This window comes from Dendrobates tinctorius, unplaced genomic scaffold, assembly GCF_039654945.1.
Source record: "Dendrobates tinctorius isolate UK_male_01 unplaced genomic scaffold, ASM3965494v1 ptg000065l, whole genome shotgun sequence".
NCBI lineage: Eukaryota > Metazoa > Chordata > Amphibia > Anura > Dendrobatidae > Dendrobates > Dendrobates tinctorius.
In genome coordinates this window covers 23,588,250-23,613,900 of record NW_027361733.1, presented here as the reverse complement: position 1 = coordinate 23,613,900, position 25,651 = coordinate 23,588,250, and the positions used below count along the sequence as shown (strand labels likewise).

Here is a 25,651-nt window from a genome sequence, read left to right as displayed (position 1 = left end):
GTACCCAGTGTCTCCACCAGCAGAATAGTGAGTGCAGCTCTGGAGTATAATACAGGATGTAACTCAGGATCAGTACAGGATAAGTAATGTAATGTATGTACACAGTGATTCCACCAGCAGAATAGTGAGTGCAGCTCTGGAGTATAATACAGGATGTAACTCAGGATCAGTACAGGATAAGTAATGTATGTACATAGTGACTCCACCAGCAGAATAGTGAGTGCAGCTCTGGAGTATAATGCAGGATGTAACACAGGATCAGTACAGGATAAGTAATGTAATGTATGTACACAGTGATTCCACCAGCAGAATAGTGAGTGCAGCTCTGGAGTATAATACAGGATGCAACTCAGGATCAGTTTCAGATAAGTAATGTAATGTATGTACACATTGTCTCCACCAGCAGAATAGTGAGTGCAGCTCTGGAGTATAATGCAGGATGTAACACAGGATCAGTACAGGATAAGTAATGTAATGTATGTACACAGTGATTCCACCAGCAGAATAGTGAATGCAGCTCTGGAGTATAATACAGGATGCAACTCAGGATCAGTTTCAGATAAGTAATGTCATGTATGTACACATTGTCTCCACCAGCAGAATAGTGAGTGCAGCTCTGGAGTATAATACAGGATGTAACTCAGGATCAGTACAGGATATGTAATGTATGTACACAGTGACTCCACCAGCAGAATAGTGAGTGCAGCTCTGGAGTATAATACAGGACGTATCTCAGGATCAGTACAGGATAAGTAATGTAATGTATGTACACAGTGACTGCACCAGCAGAATAGTGAGTGCAGCTCTGGTGTATAATGCAGGATGTAACTCAGGATCAGTACAGGATAAGTAATGTAATGTATGTACACAGTGACTGCATCAGCAGAATAGTGAGTGCAGCTCTGGAGTATAATACAGGATGTAACTCAGGATCAGTACAGGATAAGTAATGTAATGCATGTACACAGTGAGTGCACCAGCAGAACAGTGAGTGCAGCTCTGGAGGATAATACAGGATGTAACTCAGGATCAGTACAGGATAAGTAATGTAATGCATGTACACAGTGAGTGCACCAGCAGAATAGTGAGTGCAGCTCTGGAGTATAATACAGGATGTAACTCAGGATCAGTACAGGATAAGAACATGCTTTTACCCAGAGACTCTACTTTTTATTTGCAATAACTTTAGTGTAAATTCGCCAAAAAATGCTTCAGAAAGTTTTATCCTGCTCTGAGGTATTTTACTGCCTTGTTCTATCCCAATAAAAACTTTCATGTTTGGAGTGAGAGATGCAATTAGACAAGGAGATGATTGAATTCTACAAAGCATTATGGTCCTAAGCCATTTTTAGGTAAATTACTCTTAGCCCCATATCTTTGTATATGGATACTAACACATTTCTATAAAATAAATTGCCCTTTAAATCGTCCAGTGATAAATGCACCACACTTTACAGAGACTTCGAGCCAAGGATCCTTAGCGTTGATTTAATTTATCAATTACTCCCCCGCCCCCATCACATCTTTTATCAGGAAATGGAGCAACCTCATGTTCTCAATTAAATAACACAGGGCAGATTGTTGTTCACTTCCATATATCAAGGCCATAGATTTTCCAATATCCTGCCTTCATGCATGTGTCAGCATCAAATCACCGCCATCATAACCTTATTACATTCTGTAGCCGCGTTTGACTCCGCTCATGTGACATATGATATACATGTATGCTGATCCCAAGAGCTGACAGTCCATTGTGGCATAAATCAGTCATAAAGGCATTCATTTTTGTAGGACATATTGCTGGATATGTGACCAGAGAATCTATTTAGTCACAACTTGGTTTTATGCAGCGTTTTTGTGTATGATGCCCTTAATATTTAAAGGTGAAGTGTCTTTGGTACAATTCGCCGTTTGGAAATGGGTGCAATTATAAGACCTCCTGAACTACAGTACTGTGCAAACATTTTAGTCATGTGTAGAAACATGCTGCAAAGTAAGAATGCTTACAAAAATAGAAGTGTTAATAGATTATTTTAATTAATAAAATTGCACAGTGAAAGAACAAAACAGAAATCTAAATCAACATTTGGTGTGATCGCCCTTTACCTTCAAAACTAAATCAGTTCTTCTAGTTGGGGATTCTGTAGGATTATAGTCAGGTTCAGGAGTAGCCAATAATACCACACAGGTAAAATTGCTCATCATTTTCTGACATATGTTAAAAGACAGTCATTAACTGAAACATAAACAGGCTTAAAACTGGGTGAGGAACAGACAAACTGCTACAAAGGTGATGTTGTGGAAGACAGAGCATCAAGACACAAGGTAGTTATATTGCATCAGCAAAGTTTCTCCCAGGCAAAAACATTTCCAAGCTGACTGGAATTTCACGATGATCTGTTTAAGAAACTAGCAACCTTGAGGATTGGAGATGTAGTAGTCTTTTGCTAATTTAAGGTATTTTTGCAATTTATAAAATTGAATTTAAGTATGTGTTTTTTCTTTTCACAGAAGAATCTTTAAAGTGAATCTGTCACTAGCTATTTGCTACTTCATCTGAGAGCAGCATAATGTAGACACAGAGAACTTTATTCCAGGAATATGTCACTTTTTTAACTGGGTGCTGAATTTTTTATTAAAAACTGTGATTCATGCTGCAGATCTAGCAGTTTTCTGAATGCTGTGCTCTTTATAACCCCGCCCACACCTCTGAATGGCAGCTTTCTATTTACCCTGTACATAGGCAGAAAGCTGACAATCATTGGTATCGTCATGGTTGGACTGGCAGTAGATTTACTAATCTTCTGTGGATAACTACTTATAAAACAGTGATTTTTTTTTTTTTTTAAAGCTACACTAAGCAGCCCAGAAAGCGACACATCACTGGAATCAGGGTCTCTGTGTACATTATGCTGCTGTCAGATTTGGTAGCAAATACCTGGTGACAGATTACCTTTCAAGCCTAACAATAAACATTATTATTTTGTAGGTGAATTTCCCATGTTTGATGGGATCTGATGACAATTTACACCCCTAGTAGACCCTTGTGTGAAGTTATGTTTGAAAGGTTATTCTATGTCTGTGGTCCCTTTAAGAAACACAAGGCGCCTTTTTTATGTGTATTCCATTTTTATGTACTTCTAATCTTTTTTCATATCTTCTTCTCTTTTTAGATGTTTATAGCCTATGATCTTCAGTTTCCATGAAGCTCTGCTTATCTATCTGCAACAGACACATTACTATCTAATGCTGAATATGCATATTGCAGAATTTAGCTGATATCACAGTGACCTGAGAATGGCCGCAGCTTGTAATAATCCTATTTAACACAGAAGGGCTGAAGAAATGCCGGAAGGCAGGTAAACTGTGCACCAAAAATTGGCTGAATATGAATGTAGAGCCTGTAATGATATTCACATCAATTCTGCAATTATCTGTCTAAGCCAGGGGTTGCTTAGTTGGGTATATGGGCTGCACATAGAAAAAAAATTTGATTTGGGGGGGCCGCGTTCTTTGTTCGACAAAGTGGCATTTTTAGTACCATTTTTGCTATACATTTTTTGACCATTTTTTTGTAACATTTTTGCAGTGTTTATTTTAGTTTTTTAAATGGAATTAATTGTATGGGTTATGGCAGTTTTATAGCTTGGGTCTTTATGGATGTAGCGATAACAAACGAGCAAATTTTTGGTATACTTGTTTAGTTTATATATGAAACAGCTATTTCAGTGGCAAAATATTTTTTCATGCTTTATTTGTTTTTTTTTTATATTTTTACAATGTTGTTTCCCCCCATTGGCCACATACAGTAATATAGTCTTACAATTAGCACATATAGTAATTCTGGCAGACATTTTTGTAATTTCCCATATCCTGGTCCCCATATTGTAGTAGTGTCCCCATCTTGTATTAACACCTCATCCTGGTTCCCTCTTGTAGTAACGCCCTATCCAGGTCCCTTATTGTAGTAATGCATCATCTTGGTGTAATGTTTTCATCTTGATACTCATCTTGGTGTTATGTCTCCATTATGGTCCCTTTTTTGTGGTAATATCTCCATCCAGGTCCTCATCTTGTAGTAATGTCCCCATCCTGATCCTTATCTTGTAGTAATGTTCCTGTACTGGTCATCATCTTTGTAGTAATGTCCCTATCGATGTCCTCATTTTGTAGTAATGTCCCCATCCTGGTTTTTTTTTTTTGTTTGTTTTTGTTACCACTCTTGTAGCAATATCCCCATCTTGTAGTAATGTGCCCATCTTGGTCCCCTTCTTGTTCTAATGCCCCATCTTGGTCCCCTGCTTGTACTAATTCCCCACTCTGGTTCCCTCTTGCACTAATGTTCCAGTCTGGTTCCCTTCTTGTACTAATGCCTCATTTTGGTTACCTTCTTGTAGCAATGCCCAACCTGTTCCCCATCTTGTTGTAATGTCTCTCCAGTAGTAATGCCCCCATCCAAGTGTAATGTCACAATTCAGGACCCATGTCCCCATCCAGGAGTAGTGTCCCCATCAAATTCCCCATCCAGGTGTAATGTTCCCCATGCAAGGGTAATGGTCCCCATCCCAGCCAGTAATCCATTTGCTGGGTTACTGGCTGTCTTCATCAGTGGGTTGCACCAGTGCTGCTCCAGCCTTTATCAGTGAAGGTCTGCTGCATCCTGCTAGTGCATTAGTCAGGGTTTGGTGAGTCTGCCTTTCATTTCATATGTGTTTTTTTTTTTTTTTTAATCTTTTTCTATGTTCGTTGTTTCAGATTTAGTGTTAGGGACTCACAAAATCTGGGGAACCTTGAGGTTTGGTTTGCGAGCTTATCTGCTTTGGCCAAAATAGTAACTAATACCCCATGTTTTTTCATCTTTTTTTGCACTTTTTATTATTTTTGCAGGATGCAGCTAGGCCTCTTTATGTTGGCTTGATTTTTTCTGTGTCATGCATATATATAGTGCTGAACAGCCCACCTGCTAATATTATGGGCGTCATTAATAGGCTGTTCAGACACTTTGCACCACATTTATCTGTGTGACTGATGTCCTATGCAAGCCTTATCTTTGTGCATTTTTCCCACTAGGCAGCCAGCCCCTTCTTTGCTGGGTTACTGGCTGTCTTCATCAGTGGGTTGCACCTGTGCTGCCCCAGCCTTTATCAGTGGAGGTCTGCTGCATCCTGCTAGTACATTAATCAGGGTTGGTGAGTTTACCTTTCATTTCATTTGTGTTTTGTTTTTTTTCTTTTTTAATGTCCCCATCCACTTTCCATCCTGGACTAATGCCCCCATCCAGTAGTAATACCCTCTTCCAGGTGTGATGTCACAATTCAGGACCCATGTCCCCATCCAGGGGTAATGTTCCCCATCCAAGGGTAATGTTTCCAATCTACGGGTAATGTCCCCATCCTGTTCCCCATCCAGGGGTAATGTCCCCATCCATTTCCCCATCCAGTAATAATTTCCTTATACAATTTCCCTTACAGGAGTAATGTCCCTATCCATTTCCCCTTACAGGAGTAATATCCCAATCCAGGACCCATGACCCAATCCAGGACACATGTCCCCATCTAATTCCCCATCCAGGACCCATGTCCCCATCCAGGAGTAATGTCACCATCCAGCACCCATCCAGGAGTAATGTCCCCATCCAATTCTCCATCCAGGAATAATGTCCCCTATTGTTCCATTCTTCACATACACAGAAAAGAAAAAAAAATCTTTTCACCTGTAGTAATGAGCGAGAAAGGAAGACCCAACAATTGCCTCTGCTGCGAAGGATAATGTCATCAGAGTTACCAAACTGACAGATTAGGCTAGTTTCACACTAGCGCTTTTGAGCGCAGCGACGGCCTGCGCACGGCCGCCGCTAAGCCCCACCCCCTGCCACGCCTCCGCCGGTAGCTCCGCCTACCGGTGCATGACGCTGCATGCGTCCTACGTCCCCTATCTTTATCACTGGGGGCGCAGGCCGTGCGCAGTATGCGTTTGGCGGCGCATGCGCCTTTTTGAAGGGTGCGCCGAGCGCAACCAAACTGCAGCAGGTTGCGTTTGGCGCAGGTCGGCGCACCGTCAAAAAGGCATGCGCCGCCAAACGCATACTGCGCACGGCCTGCGCCCCCAGTGATAAAGATAGGGGACGCAGGACGCATGCAGCGTCTTGCGACGGTAGGCGGAGCTACCTGCGGAGGTGTGGCAGGGGGCGGGGCTTAGCGGCGGCCGTGCGCAGGCCGTCGCTGCGCTCAAAAGCGCTAGTGTGAAACTAGCTTTACAAATTGACAGCACCTCTGCACAGCAATACCAATGCCAGCCAGTGGCCGATTAAAGGCTAGCAGCTGACATCGGTATGCCAGCGCATGGCGGTGACAGCATAAGCCGCCGCACTGGCACCCCGACGTCAGCTGCTGGCCTCTGATTGGTTGCCATATGCATTGCTGTCTAGAGAGCTTGTCAAGGGGTCTGCAGTGCCTGCGGGCTGCATATGCTGAAATGACATTGAGGGAATGGAGAACAGATGAGTAGTGATGAGCGAGCGTGCTTGGATAACGTGTTATCCAAGCATGCTCGAGGGCTAATAGAGCATCTTCCGCGTGCTCTAATGCTATGTTTGAGTCGCTGTGGCTGCATATCTCACGACTGTTTGACAGCCGCAACACATGCAGAGATTGCCTATTTGTTAGTATTCATGACTGTAATTAACAATAGCTTCAAGGTTCTAGCAATTTTCCAGGTGGACTGACCTGCATGTCTTAAACTAATAATGGACTGTTGTTTCTGTTTGCTTAATTAAAGGGAACCTGTCATCACAATTTAGTATGTTAAAATAAAGGTATAGCCATAATGGTGCTGTTATACTGATTTAATAGATTCCTGTAGGGAAGAAAGTCACATCCTAGGTTCTTGTTTAATTCACGTTGGAAGTTTTGGTGCAGTATCCTTTTCATGCATTGGGGAGGCCGGCGCTTTGGCACATTCATCTCCTGGCAATCTTCAGCAAATGTGATGGTGGCGCATGTGCAGATTGACATCTTGGCTCATCATTGACTGTGCCATTTTGCTGAAGACCATCAGATGTCAATTTGCACATGTGCTGACATTTTGCTGAAAACCGCCCAGATCTGAATGTGCGCAAGCGTTGCCCACGATGCTAGCGTGAATTTAAAAGAAGGCGGCTCGTACAAACGCAGAGGGGCCGCAGCAGAGCTAAAATCCCTACCCACAGTCCCACCCATTGCAACAAAAAGATATTGCATATTGCACCAAAATTTCTCACGTGAATTAAATAAGAGCCAGGATGTGAATTTCTTCCCTACAGGTATCTTTTAAATCAGTATGGCAGCACCATTATGGCCATACCTTTATTTTTACATGCATAATTGTCATGACAGGACCCCTTTAATTGATTCTTGCCAGATTTTGACTTTTAGCATTTGTCGAATAGGCCTCAGCACTGTATGGAACTGTGAACTAACACTGCGTCAGAAAAACACACCGGAAGGTCGCAAACAATTTCTGAAGGCCAATGATTCTACAGATGAACTCTTGATAAGACACACCTGTTCATTGAAAGCCATTCCAGGTAAAACCTAATAAAGTTGTTTGAGAGAATGCAGAAGTTGTGTAAATCTCTCATCAGACTAAAAGGAGGGGTTCTCTCAGGGTCTAAGGTTTTACACACATTATGGTTTGTTTCACACGTGTTTCTTTTCTCCTTACTTCTATATGTGTTCCTTTGTAGCTGTTTTGCCTTAGATATGAGTCTCCAAGTGAAAAGGTGTATCTAAACTTTTCACTTTTACTGTACAACAATATAATTACTATAATAATGCCTCCTATGTGCAAGAATATGTACAGTATAACTACTACAATACTGTCTCTATATCCAAGAATATAACTACTATAATACTGTCTCTATATGCAAGAATATAACTACTACAATACTACCCATATGTACAAAAATACAACTACTACAATACTGCATCCTATATACAAGAATATAAATACCATAATACTGCTCCTATGCATGAGAATATAACTACTATAATACTGCTCCCTATGTACAAGAATATAACTACTATAATACTGCACCCTATGTACAAGAATATAACTACTATAATACTGCCCCTATGTACAAGAATATAACTACTATAATACTGCTCCCTATGTACAAGAATATAACTACTATAATACTGCTTCCTATGTACAAGAATATAACTGCTATAATACTGTTTCCTATGTACAAGAATATAGCTACTATAATACTGCTCCTATGTACAAGAATATAACTACTATAATACTGCTCCTATGTACAAGACTATAACTACTATAATACTGCTCCTATGTACAAGACTATAACTACTATAATACTGCCCTATGTACAAGAATATAACTACTATAATACTGACCCTATGTACAAGAATATAACTACTATAATACTGCTCCCTATGTACAAGAATATAACTACTATAATACTGCTTCCTATGTACAAGAATATAACTGCTATAATACTGTTTCCTATGTACAAGAATATAACTACTATAATACTGCCCCATGTATAATACTGCCCCATGTACAAGAATATAACTACTATAATACTGCTCCTATGTACAAGACTATAACTACTATAATACTGCCCTATGTACAAGAATATAACTACTATAATACTGACCCTATGTACAAGAATATAACTACTATAATACTGCTTCCTATGTGTAATGATATAACTTATATAATACTGTCCACTATGTCTAAAAATATAACTACTATAATACTGCTTCCTATGTACAAGAATAAAACTACTATAATACTGCCCCCTATGTACAAGAATATAATTACTATATTACTGCCCCTATGTCCAAACTTATAACTATTATAATAATGTCCATCTATACAAGAATATATATATATACTATAATACCCCTGTGTACAAGAATATAACTACTATAATACTGCCCCTATGCACATGAATATAACTACTATAATACTGCTCCTATGTACGAGAATAAAGCTACTATAATAGTGCCTGTCATGACCCAGCTGTCGGTTGACCCGGGACCAGGGGCTCCTTACCTGTCCCTACCACTAGAGGGCGCCCTAGCTCGCCCTATTCCCCGGGATCGTTCTGAAGGTGAAGATGCCGGGGCCGCCACCCTTGCCTTATCTCATGTATCAGCCCTCGGTCTGTTCTCTTCCCCCACCCAAGAAAGATGGAGTTTTGCTGTGCACTGCAGTACCAAAACCCAACAAGCAAGGCAACACGAGCAAGGGTAACTGAAAATACCAGGCATACAAATATTTACTCATATATAACAGGGGACTGCAGCGGGGAGTGGAGGATGGGGAAATAACCAAAGTAAGAGGAGGGAATGGAATTATCACACTTACAAACCACGCAACAGTCACAGATAACTACTCCAAAATTCCTTCTCATATAAAAACCTCTCATTTGAATCAGAACCTAGATTATAAAGGGGATGGGAGTGGCTAATTGAACTCAGCTAAGAGCTCATACTCCCAGAGTTTCCAAAATGACAGATCAACCCCTGTTCTGCCAAAAGAAAAAAAACACCATTTAAAAAGAAGTGCTTATTTTCAGCGCAGAGGTAGGAGAAATCAGATGCTGCGGTCTTCTGGCTCCTCTCTGTTGCGGTAACCCCGTGACAGTAACCCCCCCTTCTACGAGGGATCAGATCAGTCTGGCCGCATGGACGTCAGATGCGGGTACCTACATCCTTTCCTCAGGACCATACACCCTTCAATGTACGAGATACTGAAGCGACCAACAAACTAAACGAGAATCCATGATTTTTGCAATCTGAAACTCCAAGTTTCCATCGACAATGACAGGAGATAGTGGTAGTGGTGATGGTATTGAAGATGTAACGTAATTTTTGAGGCGAGATTGATGAAATACATTATGGATCCTAAAGGTGGGCGGCAAAGCAAGGTGGAATGCTATTGGCTTGACGATGGCTACAGTCTTATAAGGACTGATAAACCTGGGACCCAGTTTCAGAGCTGGGGCCTTCAACTTAGTCTTCCTAGAGGACAACCACATCAAAGTCACCAACACACAGGTCCGGACCCACCAAACGTCAGCCACACACTTATATTTGAATTCCACCTTCCTCAAATTATTAGTAATCCCCTGCCATACGGCTGTAATAGTTGATGAAAACCAATCCTCTTCAGGTAATCCAGAACGATGCTTTTTATTAAATGAGCTGAACTGAGTATGGAGCCCAGACGCCCGGAAAACGTGGACTTACCAGTAGATTCAGGACAACGATTATTTACTGCAAATTTGACTAATGGTAAATAGGTAACCCAATCCTCCTGATACTCAGACACAAAACACCTAAGATAAGTCTCCAGATTCTGGTTAACCCATTCAGCCTGCCCATTAGACTGCGCGTGAAATGCAGAAGAAAATGACAGATGGACGCTATGTAATTTTACAATTTCCCTGACGAAAATTTGCGCCAAGGACTTGGCATTCTGTAAAGCTGGTAAAGCAATAAAATAAGACATCTTACTAAATCTATCTACCACCAGAATTACAGTATTCCCCACCGACACGGGTAGATCCGCGATAAAATCGATGGACAAGTGAGTCCAAGATCTACTGGGAATCTCTAATGGTTGGAGAGCCCCCGACGGACGAGTATGAGAGGTCTTAGAACGTGACAGACACTGCAGGCGGCTACATACTCCCAGACATCCTGATGAACCTCTGGCCACCAAAAATGCTGAGTAAAAAGATCAGGGGTGGCTTTATTACCAGGATGTCCAGCCAAGACCGACCGGATGTTTACTAAGGACTCTTAGACGAAGATTAACAGAAACAAACCGTTTACCTAGTTGACAGGCAGCAGGGGCATCCCTCTGAGCGTCAGCAACCTTTCTTTCAAGATCGGAGCATATAGACGCTATAGCCACCCCTTGATCACAGTTATTGCGTCCTCCAGGAAAACAACGAGATAAGGCATTCACCTTAATGGTTTTGTTACCCGGTTGTTACCCGGTTTATAGGGAGATATAAAGCACAGCTAACAGGAAGTACATACGGTAGGCATATTTAGTCTCTATGCGCAGACAGAATCCAGCGGAACCCATTGGCGGTGCCACCGATCCATTCAGAGCTTCGGGCGGAAAGTTATGGGCCATCCATGATTCTATGCAGAAAATCAGATTCTCAGACATGGGAGGAGGGAGGCAGCCCAGCCCGGGGAGGCAGCAGAGTATGGGAGGGAACAGCCTGGGAGAAATAAGGCAGACCCTCATTTTGGACTTAGTTTTCTAATGGCCGGAGGATACGTTGGCTGACGCAGCCAGGAAAGTCTGTAACTAAGATTTGGACCTGTGATCCATCAGCGCCTCCCTGTGGTCACATGCTACATAACACAGTAATTTCAACCTATCTATACCCTAGCCTCGTACTACAATTATGACTGTATACCTGTATATTATTCTTGTAAATATATACCTGTATATTTCTAGCGCGCATTTTCGGCGATTAAATATTAAATATAAAACCAATCTTGGGCTGTTTTTTTTATCTTGATTCACGAATCCCCACGTCCGCACACTCGGTTGGTCAATTGTATGCTACCCGGGTTGGTTTCTGACCCGATTATAAGCCTGTTGTCAGACAGGGCTTATGTCGAGCAAGGAACTGGTGGCAAAATTCTGTATTGTTTTAGTGAGGAACTCTGGCAGTGACGGCCGGGACGTTTAAATATATATCCCCAGCCTGGACTGGTGATATATATCCTCCCTCATTGGGAGCGCCTCACTAACTTGTACCTATAAGAGAAGCATTTTGGACGACTATTTGCCCTCGGTTCAGTTCCCTGATTGACCTGGAGCATGTGGTGGTGCCAGAGAGCTGATCCCTGCAGGTCCTTCTCTCCCCTCCCCTGAGGTGAGTGAAGTTGACGCCCCCCTTCCCCTTTGAGATCCCTCGCAGAAACCTAAAAACCTTTGTATCGACTTCAAATCCTCAGTACAATCCCAATCCAATACCACCTGGACTTTCGCCAGATCTATGCGAAAACCGGTGGATGACAAGACATATCCTAGGAAAGGAATCTCCTCAACCAAGAACATGCACTTCTCGAGTTTGACATATAATTTAAATAACCACAAATCTGCCTACCAGGTGACAAAAGATGTCATTTGCAAAGTGCTGAAAGAAGGCGGGTGCGTTCATCAACGCAAAAGGCATCACCAAGTTCTCATAGTATCCCTTAGGCGTATTGAATGATGATTTCCCCTCATCCCTCACTTAAGGCTATGTGCACACGTATGCAGAAAACTTCTGCATGAAAACCGGACTCCTTCCCAGAAAACGCGCTTTTTTTTCCGCAATTTTTTCCGGAGCATCCCCAGACACATAGAAAATAGCCAGAAATGCGGAATTTACCACGAAATTAATGAGCATGCTACATTTTTTTTTTACCGCGAAGCGTTTTTTCCTGCGGTAAAAAACGCATCAATATGCACAAAGTGCAAAATGCATTAAAATGAATGGGAAGCTTCTTTTAGACGTTTTTTGAGCAGATTTTTTGGTAAATTCGCGGGAAAAACGTGAAAAAAAATGCAATGTGTGAACACCGCCTTAATGTGAATGAGATTATACGCCCCCCCCCTCAGGTCCAGTTTTGAAAACCCTTTTGCTCCTACAATGTGATTATAGAGGTCTGGGATGAGAGTTAGCGGATATGGATCCCGGACTGTGATCATATTGAGTTTGCAGAAATCTAGGCATTTTTTTTAATTCTTTTTTCTTTACAAAAAATAACCCCGCAGCAATGGGGGATGAGGATGGTCTGTTATGACCCTTTGCCAGGCTTTCCATGATATAGTCCTTCATCGCCTGCCTTTCTGGACCAGAGATATTATACAGTCTGCTCTTAGGCAGCTTGGCACTAGGAACAAGATTAACGGTGCGGTTATAAGGATGACGGGGAGGAAGTTCTTCACATCCCTTTTCCGAGAACACATCCCCAAAGTCAGACTGATATTTCAGCACAGAATGGGTATCCACCCTAGCAAGCCGAGTACCCAGGCAGTGTCCTTGACAATACTCACTCCACTTTACCACATAAAGAGTCTGCCAATCTACTACAGGATTGTACAGTATTGGCCAAGGAAGTCCAAGAACCACAGGTGAGGGCAGACCCTCTAGCACATAACTCTATCACCTAGGAGTGCATGGCCCTTACCTGAAGATGTAAACCTCGGACGACTTGAGCAAAATATCCCTGTCTTAAGCGGCCGAAGTCTATGGCAATTATGGGTATGAGTCTGGACAGTGTATGTGGATTGAGGCGTTGGACCTGGACAAACCTAGCATCAATCACTTTAAACCCTGCCCCACCGTCTAAAAATGCAGACACATCTACCTTGGTTTCACCAAGAAGAATTTCTGCTGGCAGAAAAAATTGTGTCCTACCCACCGAGGTGATGAGTATACCCGGGTTGCTAACCTCCCCGCAACCCAAGCCTTTTAGTTTTCCTGCGGCTGTTTACTGCGAGATCGGGAAGGGCACGTGCCCACGAAATGGCACTTTTTACGACAGTAAAAACACACTCCCCCTTTTCCCCGAAAAACAGACAGTTTACCAGAGTTGCCGCACCCACCTGCATGGGTTCCTCAGATGACTTGGTAACGATCTCCCTTGGCCCCGGACCTCCCGCACCTTGCGGTGTCTCCCTATGTCTCTGTTGAAGATGGCGATCAACCCGAATTGCCAGAGACTTGGCCACCTCAAAGGAAACTGGAGTGTCATACAGGGCTAAAGCATCCTTCACTATTAGTGTAAGCCACTCACAGAAAAGGCTACGGAATGTGGGATCATTCCACTTAGTGTCTGTGGCTCACCTCCGAAACTCTGAGAAATACTCCTCCGCCAGACGATCTCCTTGCTGAAGTTGGCGCTGTGTGGACTCGGCCAAGGAGATGCAGTCGGGGTCGTCGTATATAAGGCCCAACACCCGAAGAATAACCTCCACCATCTAAAGCGACTGGGAGTCAGGCCGGAGAGAAAACGCCCATGCTTGGGGGTCACCCTGAAAGAGCGATATTATCCCCACACGTGTTGCTCCTCGGTACCTGAGTAAGGCTGGTTTCACATTTGCGCTTTTGTGCGCAGCGCATCGTGCGCACCTATGTTTAACATGACGTGCGCATGGTCTTGCGCACACTTGCGTTTTCGTGCGCATGCGTTTTTTGTCATTTGCGCCAGGCGCGCCAGATGCAACATGTTGCATTTTTTGGTGCGCCCTGTCTCGGCAAAAAAACGCATGCGCACGCTTGCGCACGGAATGCGCAAAAGCAACACATTGAAGTCTATGGGAACGCATGCGTGCGCATGGTCTTGCGCACGGTTGCGTTTTTTTGCGCATGCGTTTTCGAGTAAAACAAGTCTAGAATGTTCTCTAGACAATGGAAAAAATGACACCTACAAACGCATGTGCATAAAAAAACGCAAACACATGCAAAAACGCATGTAAAACGCAAGCAACGCTGCGTTTTTTTGACGCATCAGCGTGCGCATGACGTTAAAAAAACGCGCGTTTGTTTTGCGTTTTTCTTTGCGTTTTTTATGCGCCCGATGCGCTGCGCAAAAAAACGCTAATGTGAAACTAGCCTAAACAGGACGTAACTTAAAGTACAGTTTACAGGCCTCTCTGAAAATGGAAAACACTTAATGCCCCCCAGCAAACCTCTCAGGCAAAGCGATCTTGGGCTCCTCTATGGTTTGCCTGGGAGATGTGATTCCTACACCAGATGTATAAGGGGATGTGCACACGTTGCGGATTCTGCTGCGGATCCGCAGCGGATATAACTACTATGATACTGCCCCCTATGTACAAGAATATAACTACTATAATACTGCTCCTTATGTACAAGAATATAACTATTATAATACTGCTCCCTATGTACAAGAATATAACTACTAGAATACTGCTCCCTATATACAAGAATATAACTACTATAATACTGCCCCCTATGTATAAGAATATAACTACGGTACTTAATAATTCCCCCTATGTACAAGAATATATCTACTATAATACTGCCCCTATGTACAAGAATATAACTACTATAATACTGTCCCTATGTACATCAATATAACTAGAATAATACTGCTCCCTATGTACAAGAATATAACTACTATAATACTGTCCCCTATGTACAAGAATGTAACTACTATAATACTGCTCCTATGTACAAGAATATATCTACTATAATACTGCCCCTATGTACAAGAATATAACTACTATAATACTGTCCCTATGTACAACAATATAACTAGAATAATACTGCTCCCTATGTACAAGAATATAACTACTATAATACTGTCCCCTATGTACAAGAATGTAACTACTATAATACTGCTCCTATGTACAAGAATATATCTACTATAATACTGCCTCCTATGTACAAGAATATAACTATTATAATACTGCTCCCTATATACAAGAATATAACTACTATAATACTGCCCCTATGCACAAGAATATAGCTACTATAATACTGCCCCCTATGTATAAGAATATAACTACGGTACTTAATAATTCCCCCTATGTACAAGAATATATCTACTGTAATACTGCCCCTATGTACAAGAATATAACTACTATAATACTGTCCCTAGGTACAACAATATAACTACAATAATACTGCCCCCTATGTACAAGCATATACAGTGGGTACGGAAAGTACTCAGACCGCTTTAAATTTTTCACTTTTTGTTTCATTGCAGCCATTTGGTAAAAAAAAGTCCATTTTTTTCTCATTAATGTACACTCTGCACCGCATCTTGAATGAAAAAAACAGAAATGTAGAAATTTTTGCAAATTTATTAAAAAAGAAAAACTGAAATATCACATGGTCATAAGTATTCAGACCCTTTGCTCAGTATTGAGTAGAAGCACCATTTTGCGCTAGTACAGCGATGAGTCTTCTTGGGAATGATGCAACAAGTATTTCACACCTGGATTTGGAGATCCTCTGCCATTTTTTCCTTGCAGATCCTCTCTAGTTCCGTCAGGTTGGATGGTGAACGTTGGTGGACAGCCATTTTCTGGTCTCTCCAGAGATGCTCAATTGGGCTTAGGTCAGGGCTCTGGCTGGGCCAGTCAAGAATGGTCACAGAGTTGTTCTGAAGCCACTTCTTTGTTATTTTAGCTGTGTGCTTAGGGTCATTGTCTTGTTGGAAGGTGAACCTTTGGCCAAGTCTGAGGTCCAGAGCACTCTGGAAGAGATTTTCATCCAGGATATCTCTGTACTTGGCCGCATTCATGTTTCCTTCAACCAGTCATCCTGTCTCTGCAGCTGAAAAATACCCCCATAGCATGATGCTGCCACCACCATGTTTCACTGTTGGGATTGTATTGAGGATGTGATGAGCAGTGCAGGTTTTCTCCACACATACCGCTTAGAATTATCACCAAAAAGTTCAATCTTCGTCTCATCACACCAGAGAATCTTATTTCTCATAGTCTGGGGGTCCTTCATGTGTTTTTTTAGCAAACTCTATGCGGGCTTTCATATGTCTAGCACTGAGGAGAGGCTTCTGTCGGGCCTCTCTGCCATAAAGTCCTGACGAGTGGAGGGCTGCAGTGATAGTTGACTTTGTGGAACTTTCTCCCATCTCCCTACTGCATCTGTGGAGCTCAGCCACAGTGATCTTGGGGTTCTTCCTTACCTCTCACCAAGGCTCTTCTCCCACGATTGGTCAATTTGGCTGGACGGCCAGGTCTAGGAAGACTTCTGGTGGTCTCAAACTTCTTTCATTTAAGGATTATGGAGGCCACTGTGCTTTTAGAAACCTTGAGTACTGCAGAGATTCTTTTGTAACCTTGGCCAGATGTGTGTCTTGCCACACTTCTGTCTCTGAGCTCCTTGGCCAGTTCCTTTTGACCTCATGATTCTCATTTGTTCTGACATGCACTGTGAGCTGTGAGGTCTTATATAGACAGGTGTGTGCCTTTACAAATCAAGTCCTATCAGTTTAATTAAACACAGCTGGACTCCAATGAAGGAGTAGAACCATCTCAAGGAGGATCACAAGGAAATGGACAGCATGTGACTTAAATATGAGTGTCTGAGCAAAGGGTCTGAATACTTATGACCATGTGATATTTCAGTTTTTCTTTAATAAATTTTCAAAAATTTCTACATTTGTTTTTTTTTTCAGTCAAGATGGAGTGCAGAGTGTACATTAATGAGGAAAAAAGGAACTTTTTTGAATTTACCAAATGGCTGCAATGAAACCAAGAGCGAAAAAATTTAAAGGGGTCTGAATACTTTCCATACCCATTGTAACTACTGTAATACTGTCCCCAATGCATATTTTTATACTTCACCGAATTTCCACCCATGTAATTACATTAGTGGGGAACATCTTGGGGATCTTTTTTTTTTTTTTTTTTTTTTTTTAATTCAATTATTTGTTGCTTTCCGTGGATCTTTAGCACTATTGGGCCCAGATGAACAATACTGTCAGTATATGTATTGTAGATATGGTGAGAATGGGAATGGATGAGGACACTGTTCAGAAGACCGTTGCAATGTAAGAGGAGACCTTTTAGACGGTGGCATTTGTGTGGTGTCCTGTCAAATATGAACTTGGGTGCAAGTGTACCTGTAAGATTTGAGCTCTGCTCCCTGACACCTCTGGGATCTTTGTGCAATCCTTGTGCATCCTACATTGCTATTGCTCCTAGCCCCTTCATACATATGGACAGCGGATTGGCCGAAGGTGCATATGCTTTTATTGAGTTGAGGGGATTAGGCCTCTGCCATTCATCAGCTTTTGCTAGAAGTCCGAATTGTCTCCTTGAGAGGGAGTCAGGTGACCCCCATACACACTAGATAGTCAGCTGGGTCACAATCCGCGGCATCTTTAGTTGCAGGCAAGTGACCTTTCCCATCTTAGTGGTGAGAGCAGCATTTTTGACATCTTCCAGGTTCCTTGTTAAAATGCCCCAATTTAAATGTGACTGTTCAGGTTTCATATCAGCTTTAATACTGTCATTATATAGCAGTATATATAGTAGTGCACTGCTGGAGGGGCTAATATGAAAAGCAAATACTGTCCCCCTGATTTATATTTTGAGGGGTTGTCTGAAGGGCATTGTCTGCTAGCACACTATACGGCTGTGAAAGATCCCTTTAAGAATACTGCAGACATATAGCAGTCTGTAACCAGGATGGGAAGATATTGATTGCTTGGATATTTTTTTTTAATTATTTTTATTTTCCATTCATTTAGACTGTTGGGACTTTGGAGGTTAAATAAGGAAATCGTCACTGCCAACAGCCAGAGGCTGATCACTTCTACCTACTGCAGATCTCCTGGGATGAACATGACCCAGAAGACGTCCTTGGAGCTCCTGGCATGTGATCTACCTGAGCGTACCCGGGTAACGTCATCATCACCACAAGATGTTTGTAGAGTTTATTCCCGTCTCAGTCTGGCACCTACAGTGTAAGATGCATTTGCACTCTCTGGAGAATTCCTGCTCCCTGCGTAGAGCTGCACGAGGGCATGGGACTGGGATGATGCATGGCGCTGTATAGCTATTCCAGGGTGCAGGTGCCCATCTCTCCCACACACGGGGTGACACGTGCTGACTGCCCCCCTTCCCTTTCCCAGTCACACATGGCTGTCTGCTCCATCACACACAGTCAGTAGGATTGAGCAGCTTTTTCTGAGCTGATCTCGGTTCTCTGCCCATTAATGAGCTGGTGCAGACTCAGACCCGCCCAGCAACCAATGGGAGCTGAGGAGAAGAGTTGGGGAGGGGGGGCACTGCAGGCAGACTTGTGTTTACACCGGCCCCCCCAGACTGAAGTGGGGAGACAGGCAGTGAGGCAGCGTCTGGGACAGAGAGAGAGAAAAGAGCAGAGCCAGAGACAAAGGAAGGAAGAGAAGAGAGAAGAACTCGGGGTGATAGACAGATATAGAAACTCCTGGGCACTGATTGGCACCGTGACCTTCTACTGCAGTGCCAGCATCTTCCCACTGCACCTTGGTCCATTGCTGTCCTGTTCTTCAAGGCCACCTGTCCTGCATCCTTCCTGCAGGCAGCCGGGTCCTGCTAACCCTTTCAGTGCCCAGCATCGTGTCCTCGGTGCCCGCTTCTGCTGCTAAGCCAACACCTTCTGGACTGTCTGCGAGAAGCAGCATGGCATTTCTGTAGCAACTTCTAACTTCAAATCTCAGGATGGTGCAACATAAAACTGTTGGGGGAAACCCAAAGACACCTGATGCTGTTCCTGGGGGGCCCAGCTGGTGTAAGACCCCTAGTGGGCACATCAAACGTCCAATGAATGCCTTCATGGTGTGGTCTCAGATAGAGAGGAGGAAGCTGATGTCTCTGTGCCCTAACATGCACAATGCTGACATCTCTCGCAGCCTTGGCCAACGCTGGAAGTTACTGGAGGACACAGATAAAATCCCGTACGTTCGAGAGGCTGAACGTCTGCGGCTCAAACACATGGCTGACTATCCCAACTACAAATACAGGCCGCGCCGACGTACCCGGGATCCGGCGAGCAGAACACGCGCCAGGCTGCCCCGTACCACATCTAGGTGCCAACCTGCTGCCTCGCCATGCCAGTCGGAAGTGAATCTGGGATCCAGCATGCACTGGGGGGAGGAAAATCCCAGGTGGGGGGGGCACAAAGATGACCAATCAGAAGAGACGCAGAATCGGGAGTCATCACCACGCAGCCCAGAGGTGCCCCCCTACTCCCATGCCCGCTCCCTGCCCTCCTCCCCAGAGCCAGTTGAAGATGATGATGGCCTTGATGAAAGTCTACCCGGACTCTGTTCGGGGTCCCTTTGCGTCCCACCGGAGAGAGAGCTTCTTCCAAGCAGCGGGTCCCATTTCGAGTTTCCCGATCACTGCACCCCCGAGGTGGTGGAGATGATATCTGGGAGTGGCCTCCTCGGAAGTGTGTCCGACCTCGTGTTCTCCTTCTGATCCCAAACCCCACGTCCCACAGAGAGGCGTCGGCAGCAGGTAACATATTGTGGAACTGACCTCCCCTTATCCCAACGAGAAAAGGTGATCGCATGGACCACTTTCACTCTTTGCAGTCTCTGAGCACTTTCCGTCCTGACTGTCTCTCCAGACACTTAGTCTACAGTTCTCAGGGTGCTCTCGGCTGTCTCCTTCAGCTTCTGGCTCACAGACAGGCTTCCCTGCTTTCACTCACGTTGCTGTCTGTATTTTTGGCTGTCTGTCTAGGCACTCTCTCTCTCGCTGACCCTCGAAAGAGTTATCTTTCATTCTAAGCTGAGCGCTCTCTCTTGTGCTACCATCACCTCCAGGCCTGTAATACAGACGGGCAGACACATGGTGCCCATGCATGTCTGCAGACAGACATACCCCACACGTGTGCCACTATCTGTCTGCCAGCCTCGCCCTGCTTCTGATCTCCAGACAGGGGCCACAATTACTCAGAGCGAAGAGACAGGTAAGGACATACAGACTGGTGTGTTCAAATCTATCGATCTATTACATATCTATCTATATATCCTCTATCTATCGCATACCTATCTATCTATTTATCATCTATCTCATATCTATCTATCATTTATCGAAAATCTATTATCTATCTTTGTTTCTTTCCTTCTTTATTCTTTTTTTTTTCTCCTTTTTTCCCTTCTTTCTTTATTTCCCCATTGTATCTATCTCATATGTATCTGATATCTATCGATCTATCAATCTACTCCCCTCTGAATTCTCCTCAGGACAGTTTCCCCCACCTTTCTCTCTCTGTATAATGTAAAACCTCAGGACAAGACCTCAGGACTAATTTCCCTGTAAATCAGGGTCTCAGAAACCTTCCACAGACCTCAGGACCCTTCTTGGCACACAAACCCCTCCCTATCGTCTCACTTTTATCCTCAGAAGCTCTCAGGAAATGTTACTGACCTCAGATCCCCTCATATAGCAAGGAGGGGGGTGACCAACCACTATACCGCTCATCTCCGCCTCTGCACTGTCTATATATATATATATATATATATCTATCCTCTCACGTGTCTGCACATATGTGCATTCGTCTGCCTGTGCCTGCTTCACCGCATGTATATATAATGTATGTCTGAGCTGCGCCTCCAGCAGCAGTCATCACTGGCACACTGTGCAATAACTGTGCCAGGCACGTTCACCCTCTATATATACAGTATATTTATATACCAAGGTGCATTTGCCCTTGTTTTGGCAGGGGCGTAGCACAAGAGAGAGCGCCAGTTCTAGATGGGCCAAAATGCATTCCTTAGGGAGGGGTATGTCTTATAAGGGGCTGTATATTCCTTTTTTGGGGCGATAGGATACAGATATTTTTGGGATGGGCTCATTCTTTAACGCTGGGGGCTTAGGTATAATGCGAGGATTAGGGTTATCTGTTTCTTATTTTTTACACCTCCTCCTCCCCGCATCTTGTGAAATTCTCAGATTTGACTCGCTCAGGAACTCAAGATTTATTGCAGGGAATTCATATTTGATTGTAAAGACTCGGAGCCTAGACATCTGATGGGACTGACCAGATTCACAAAAGAAGTCTTGTGTACCCGAGATGCCAGCAGGGCGGAGACACTGAGCAGTTGGAAAACCATCAGAGCTGGGGCACTGAGGGATTGAGGTTACCAACAATGCAGTGTCATCATGTCCCATGGGGATCATGCTATTTGCACATTTGGGGATTTTTCATGGAACGGAGCCAATTTGTGACTTTTTATTGGTAATAGTTAAAAACAAAAAAAAAATTTTACTCCTTCCAGATCTTTATCTGTGGGGTCTGGCCTGATAGAATGGAATAAAATAGGGAGTGGGGTGGTTAAGAATTATTGGGAAAGGGTGTTGGGAGGGTGGGATGGATTAGGGACTGTGGGTAATGTATGGAGGTGGAGAATCCATCATATCTGACAACAATAAAACTCAATGAAAATGTCTTTGCTGAATGCTAATGACTGATAAATAATCTGCAAACTTCAGACTAAAACTAGGGTCACATGGCTACTTGTGGAGCACTCAAGGTCCCAACCTAAAAGGAGTCATGGTCTCCAAGAAAGAAGTGACCACAGTCTTGATGGTGCATTGGAGCAGAGTGATCTGCTGGAATTAGTGAGTTCCATCTTCCCCATTTTGAGCACAATACTCACGCTCTACCTGTTACACTGACACTTGGGGTACAGGTTAATGACACTGACAGCGAGTACTGAACAATGACATTGGCACTTGGGGAACAGGACATTATCACTGATACTTAAGGTACAGGACAATGACACACTGATACGTGGGGTACAGGACAATGACACTGGCACTTGGGTTATAATAGCACAATAACACTGACGCTTGGGGTACATGATAATGACTGGCACTTGGGGTATAGGATAATGACACACTGACACTTGTTACAGAACAACACTGACACTTGAGGTACAGGATATTATCACTGATACTGAGGGTACAGGATAATGACACACTAAAACTTGGGGTACATGACAGAGACATGCTGCGACTTGGGGCACAAGATAATGACACTGATACTTGGAGTACAGGTCAATAACACTGGCACTTCGGGTACAGGCCAGAGACATACTGAGACTTGGGGTACAGGACAATGACACTGACACTTGGGGTACAGGACAGAGACATACTGAGACTTGGGGTACAGGACAATGACACTGATACTTGGGGTACAGGACAATAACACTGACACTTGGGGTACAGGACAGAGACATAATGAGACTTGGGGTACAAGACAATGACACTGGCACTTGGGGTACAGGACAGTGACACTGATACTTGGGGTACAGGACAGAGACATACTGAGACTTGGGGTACAGGACAATGACACTGATACTTGGGGTACAGGACAATAACACCGACACTTGGGGTACATGACAGAGACATACTGAGACTCGGGGTACAGAACAATGACAATGGCACTTGGGGTACAGGACAGTAACACTGACACTTGGGGTACAGGACAGAGACATACACTTGGGGTACAGGACAATGACACTGGCACTTGGGGTACAGGACAGTAACACTGACACTTGGGGTACAGGACAGAGACATACTGAGACTTGGGGTACAGGACAGTAACACTGACACTTGGGGTACAGGAAAATGACACTGGCACTTGGGGTACAGGACAGTAACACTGACACTTGGGGTACAGGACAGAGAGAGACATACTGAGATTTGGGGTACAGGACAATGACACTGGCACTTAGGTTACAGGACGGAGACATACTGAGACTTGGGGTACAGGACATTAAAACTGACACTTGGGGTACAGGACAGAGACATACTGAGACTTGGGGTACAGGACAATGACACTGGCACTTGGGGTACAGGACAGAGACATACTGAGACTTTGGGTACAGGACAATGACACTGGCACTTGGGGTACAGGACAATGACACTGGTTCTTGAGGTACAGGACAGATACTGGCACTTGTGGGACAGGATGATGACACTGGCACTTGGGGTACAGAATGATGACACTGGCATTTGGGGTACAGGACAATAACACTGGCACTTGGGTTATAATAGCACAATAACACTGACACTTGGGGTACAGAATTAACACTTGGGAAACAGGACAATGTCACTGATACTTTGTGTGTCACTGTCCTGTAGCCTGACACTTGGGGTACAGGATAATAACTCTGGCACTTGGGGTATAGGATAATGACACACTGACACTTGGGGTACAGGAAAGAGACATACTGAGACTTGGGGTACAGGACAATGACACTGATACTTGGGGTACAGGACAATAGGACAATTACACTGACACTTGGGGTACAGGACAGTGACACTGATACTTGGGGTACAGGACAGACATACTGAGACTTGGGGTACAGGACAATGACACTGGCACTTGGGGTACAGGACAGTAACATTGACACTTGGGGTACAGGACAGAGACATACTGAGACTTGGGGTACAGGACAATGACACTGGCACTTGGGGTACAGGACAGTGACACTGAGACTTGGGGTACAGGACAGAGACATACTGAGACTTGGGGTACAGGACAATGACACTGATACTTGGGGTACAGGACAATGACACTGATACTTGGGGTACAGGACAGTGACATACTGAGACTCGCGGTACAGGACAGTAACACTGGCACTTGGGGTACAGGACAGAGACATACTGAGACTTGGGGTACAGGACAATGACACTGGCACTTGGGGTACAGGACAGTAACACTGACATTTGGGGTACAGGACAGAGACATACTGAGACTTGGGCTACAGGACAATCACACTGGCACTTGGGGTACAGGACAGTAACACTGACAATTGGGGTACAGGACAGAGAGAGACATACTGAGACTTGGGGTACAGGACAATGACATTGCCACTTGGGGTACAGGACAGAGACATATTGAGACTTGGGGTACATGACAATGTCACTGGCCCTTAGGGTACAGGACAAAAGGACAATTACACTGATACTTGGGGTACAGGACAGAGACATACTGAGACTTGGGGTACAGGACAGTGACACTGGCACTTGGGGTACAGGACAGTGACACTGACACTTGGGGTACAGGACAGAGACATACTGAGACTTGGGGTACATGACAATGACACTGGCCCTTGGGGTACAGGACAGAGACATACTGAGACTTGGGGTACATGACACTGGCACTTGTGGTACAGGATGATGACACTGGCACTTGGGGTAGAGGACAATGACACAGAGTCAAAATTTCCTAAGTGAGACACTTGTAGCCATGCCTCCTTCTACTGATGCAGATATTTGTGTTAGTAAGAACAGTGCCACGACTGGTGCCCATTGTATTACTGTGTAACACCGCAGAGTATGCAGCATTTATATGGTTAATGTATGTGCAGCATTAAAATTAATAGAAAGTATGGGAGTGCATTCATGAATAATACACAGAATGGCGGAGCAGCTGGCGCCACTCTCGCCTCCTCACACATAAAGTAACACTGGATTCTTAACCTTACCACAAGGTTCGCTACTTGACTTATGAAAACTCCAAAAATGTCCTTCTCTGTAAACGTGGATCTCAAGGAAGACTGGATAAGACCTTGCATTAGAAGAACCTGGCTGCAGTGTGTCATGTCAGCAGTAGTGAAAGCTTCTGGGCTGAGCCAGCGAATATCTCCATACATAACATCTAACTGTAGATGAATTCATCCTGGTGCAAGACGTATTAAAGGCAATAACTGCGCTCGCCTGAAATTCCCAAGATGATCTGCGGGAAAGATGTCCCCTCCGGTAACTGCTTCTGATCATGTCTTCTACTCTAAAAGGATGCCCGCAGCAGCGAGATACAGATGAGAACTTCACAACCCGAGCAGCGGGAATAGATGTGACTGGAACATGCAATAAGATCCACTGCTAATGTCAGAGGAGGAAGCCCAAAATATATCGACATTCGTGGTACAGGACAAGGACACACTGACACCTGGGGTACAATATAGTGACACACTGACACCTGGGGTACAGGACAATGACACCCTGATAGTTGTGATACAGGACAATGATACTTGACATTTGGGGTACAGGACAAGGACACACTGCCACTTGATGTCAGAGCGCAGGATAATAACACCTACATTAGGGTGAAAGGACGATG

General features: G+C 44.0%; 1 protein-coding gene across 2 annotated transcripts in view; it reads left to right on the top strand.

Annotated features, from left to right (window-relative positions):
- Positions 1-24,920, top strand: part of LOC141094783 (transcription factor Sox-12-like) — a 32,786-nt gene extending 7,866 nt beyond the window's left edge. For both annotated transcript variants that reach the window (XM_073580738.1, XM_073580737.1), the window contains 3 exons: positions 3,174-3,359; positions 7,427-7,564; positions 18,273-24,920. In XM_073580738.1, the coding sequence (XP_073436839.1) occupies positions 19,228-19,989 (762 nt within the window). In that variant the 5' untranslated portion in view covers positions 3,174-3,359; positions 7,427-7,564; positions 18,273-19,227 and the 3' untranslated portion in view covers positions 19,990-24,920. The remainder of the gene's footprint in view (positions 1-3,173; positions 3,360-7,426; positions 7,565-18,272) is intronic.
- Positions 24,921-25,651: the final 731 nt, after the last annotated feature.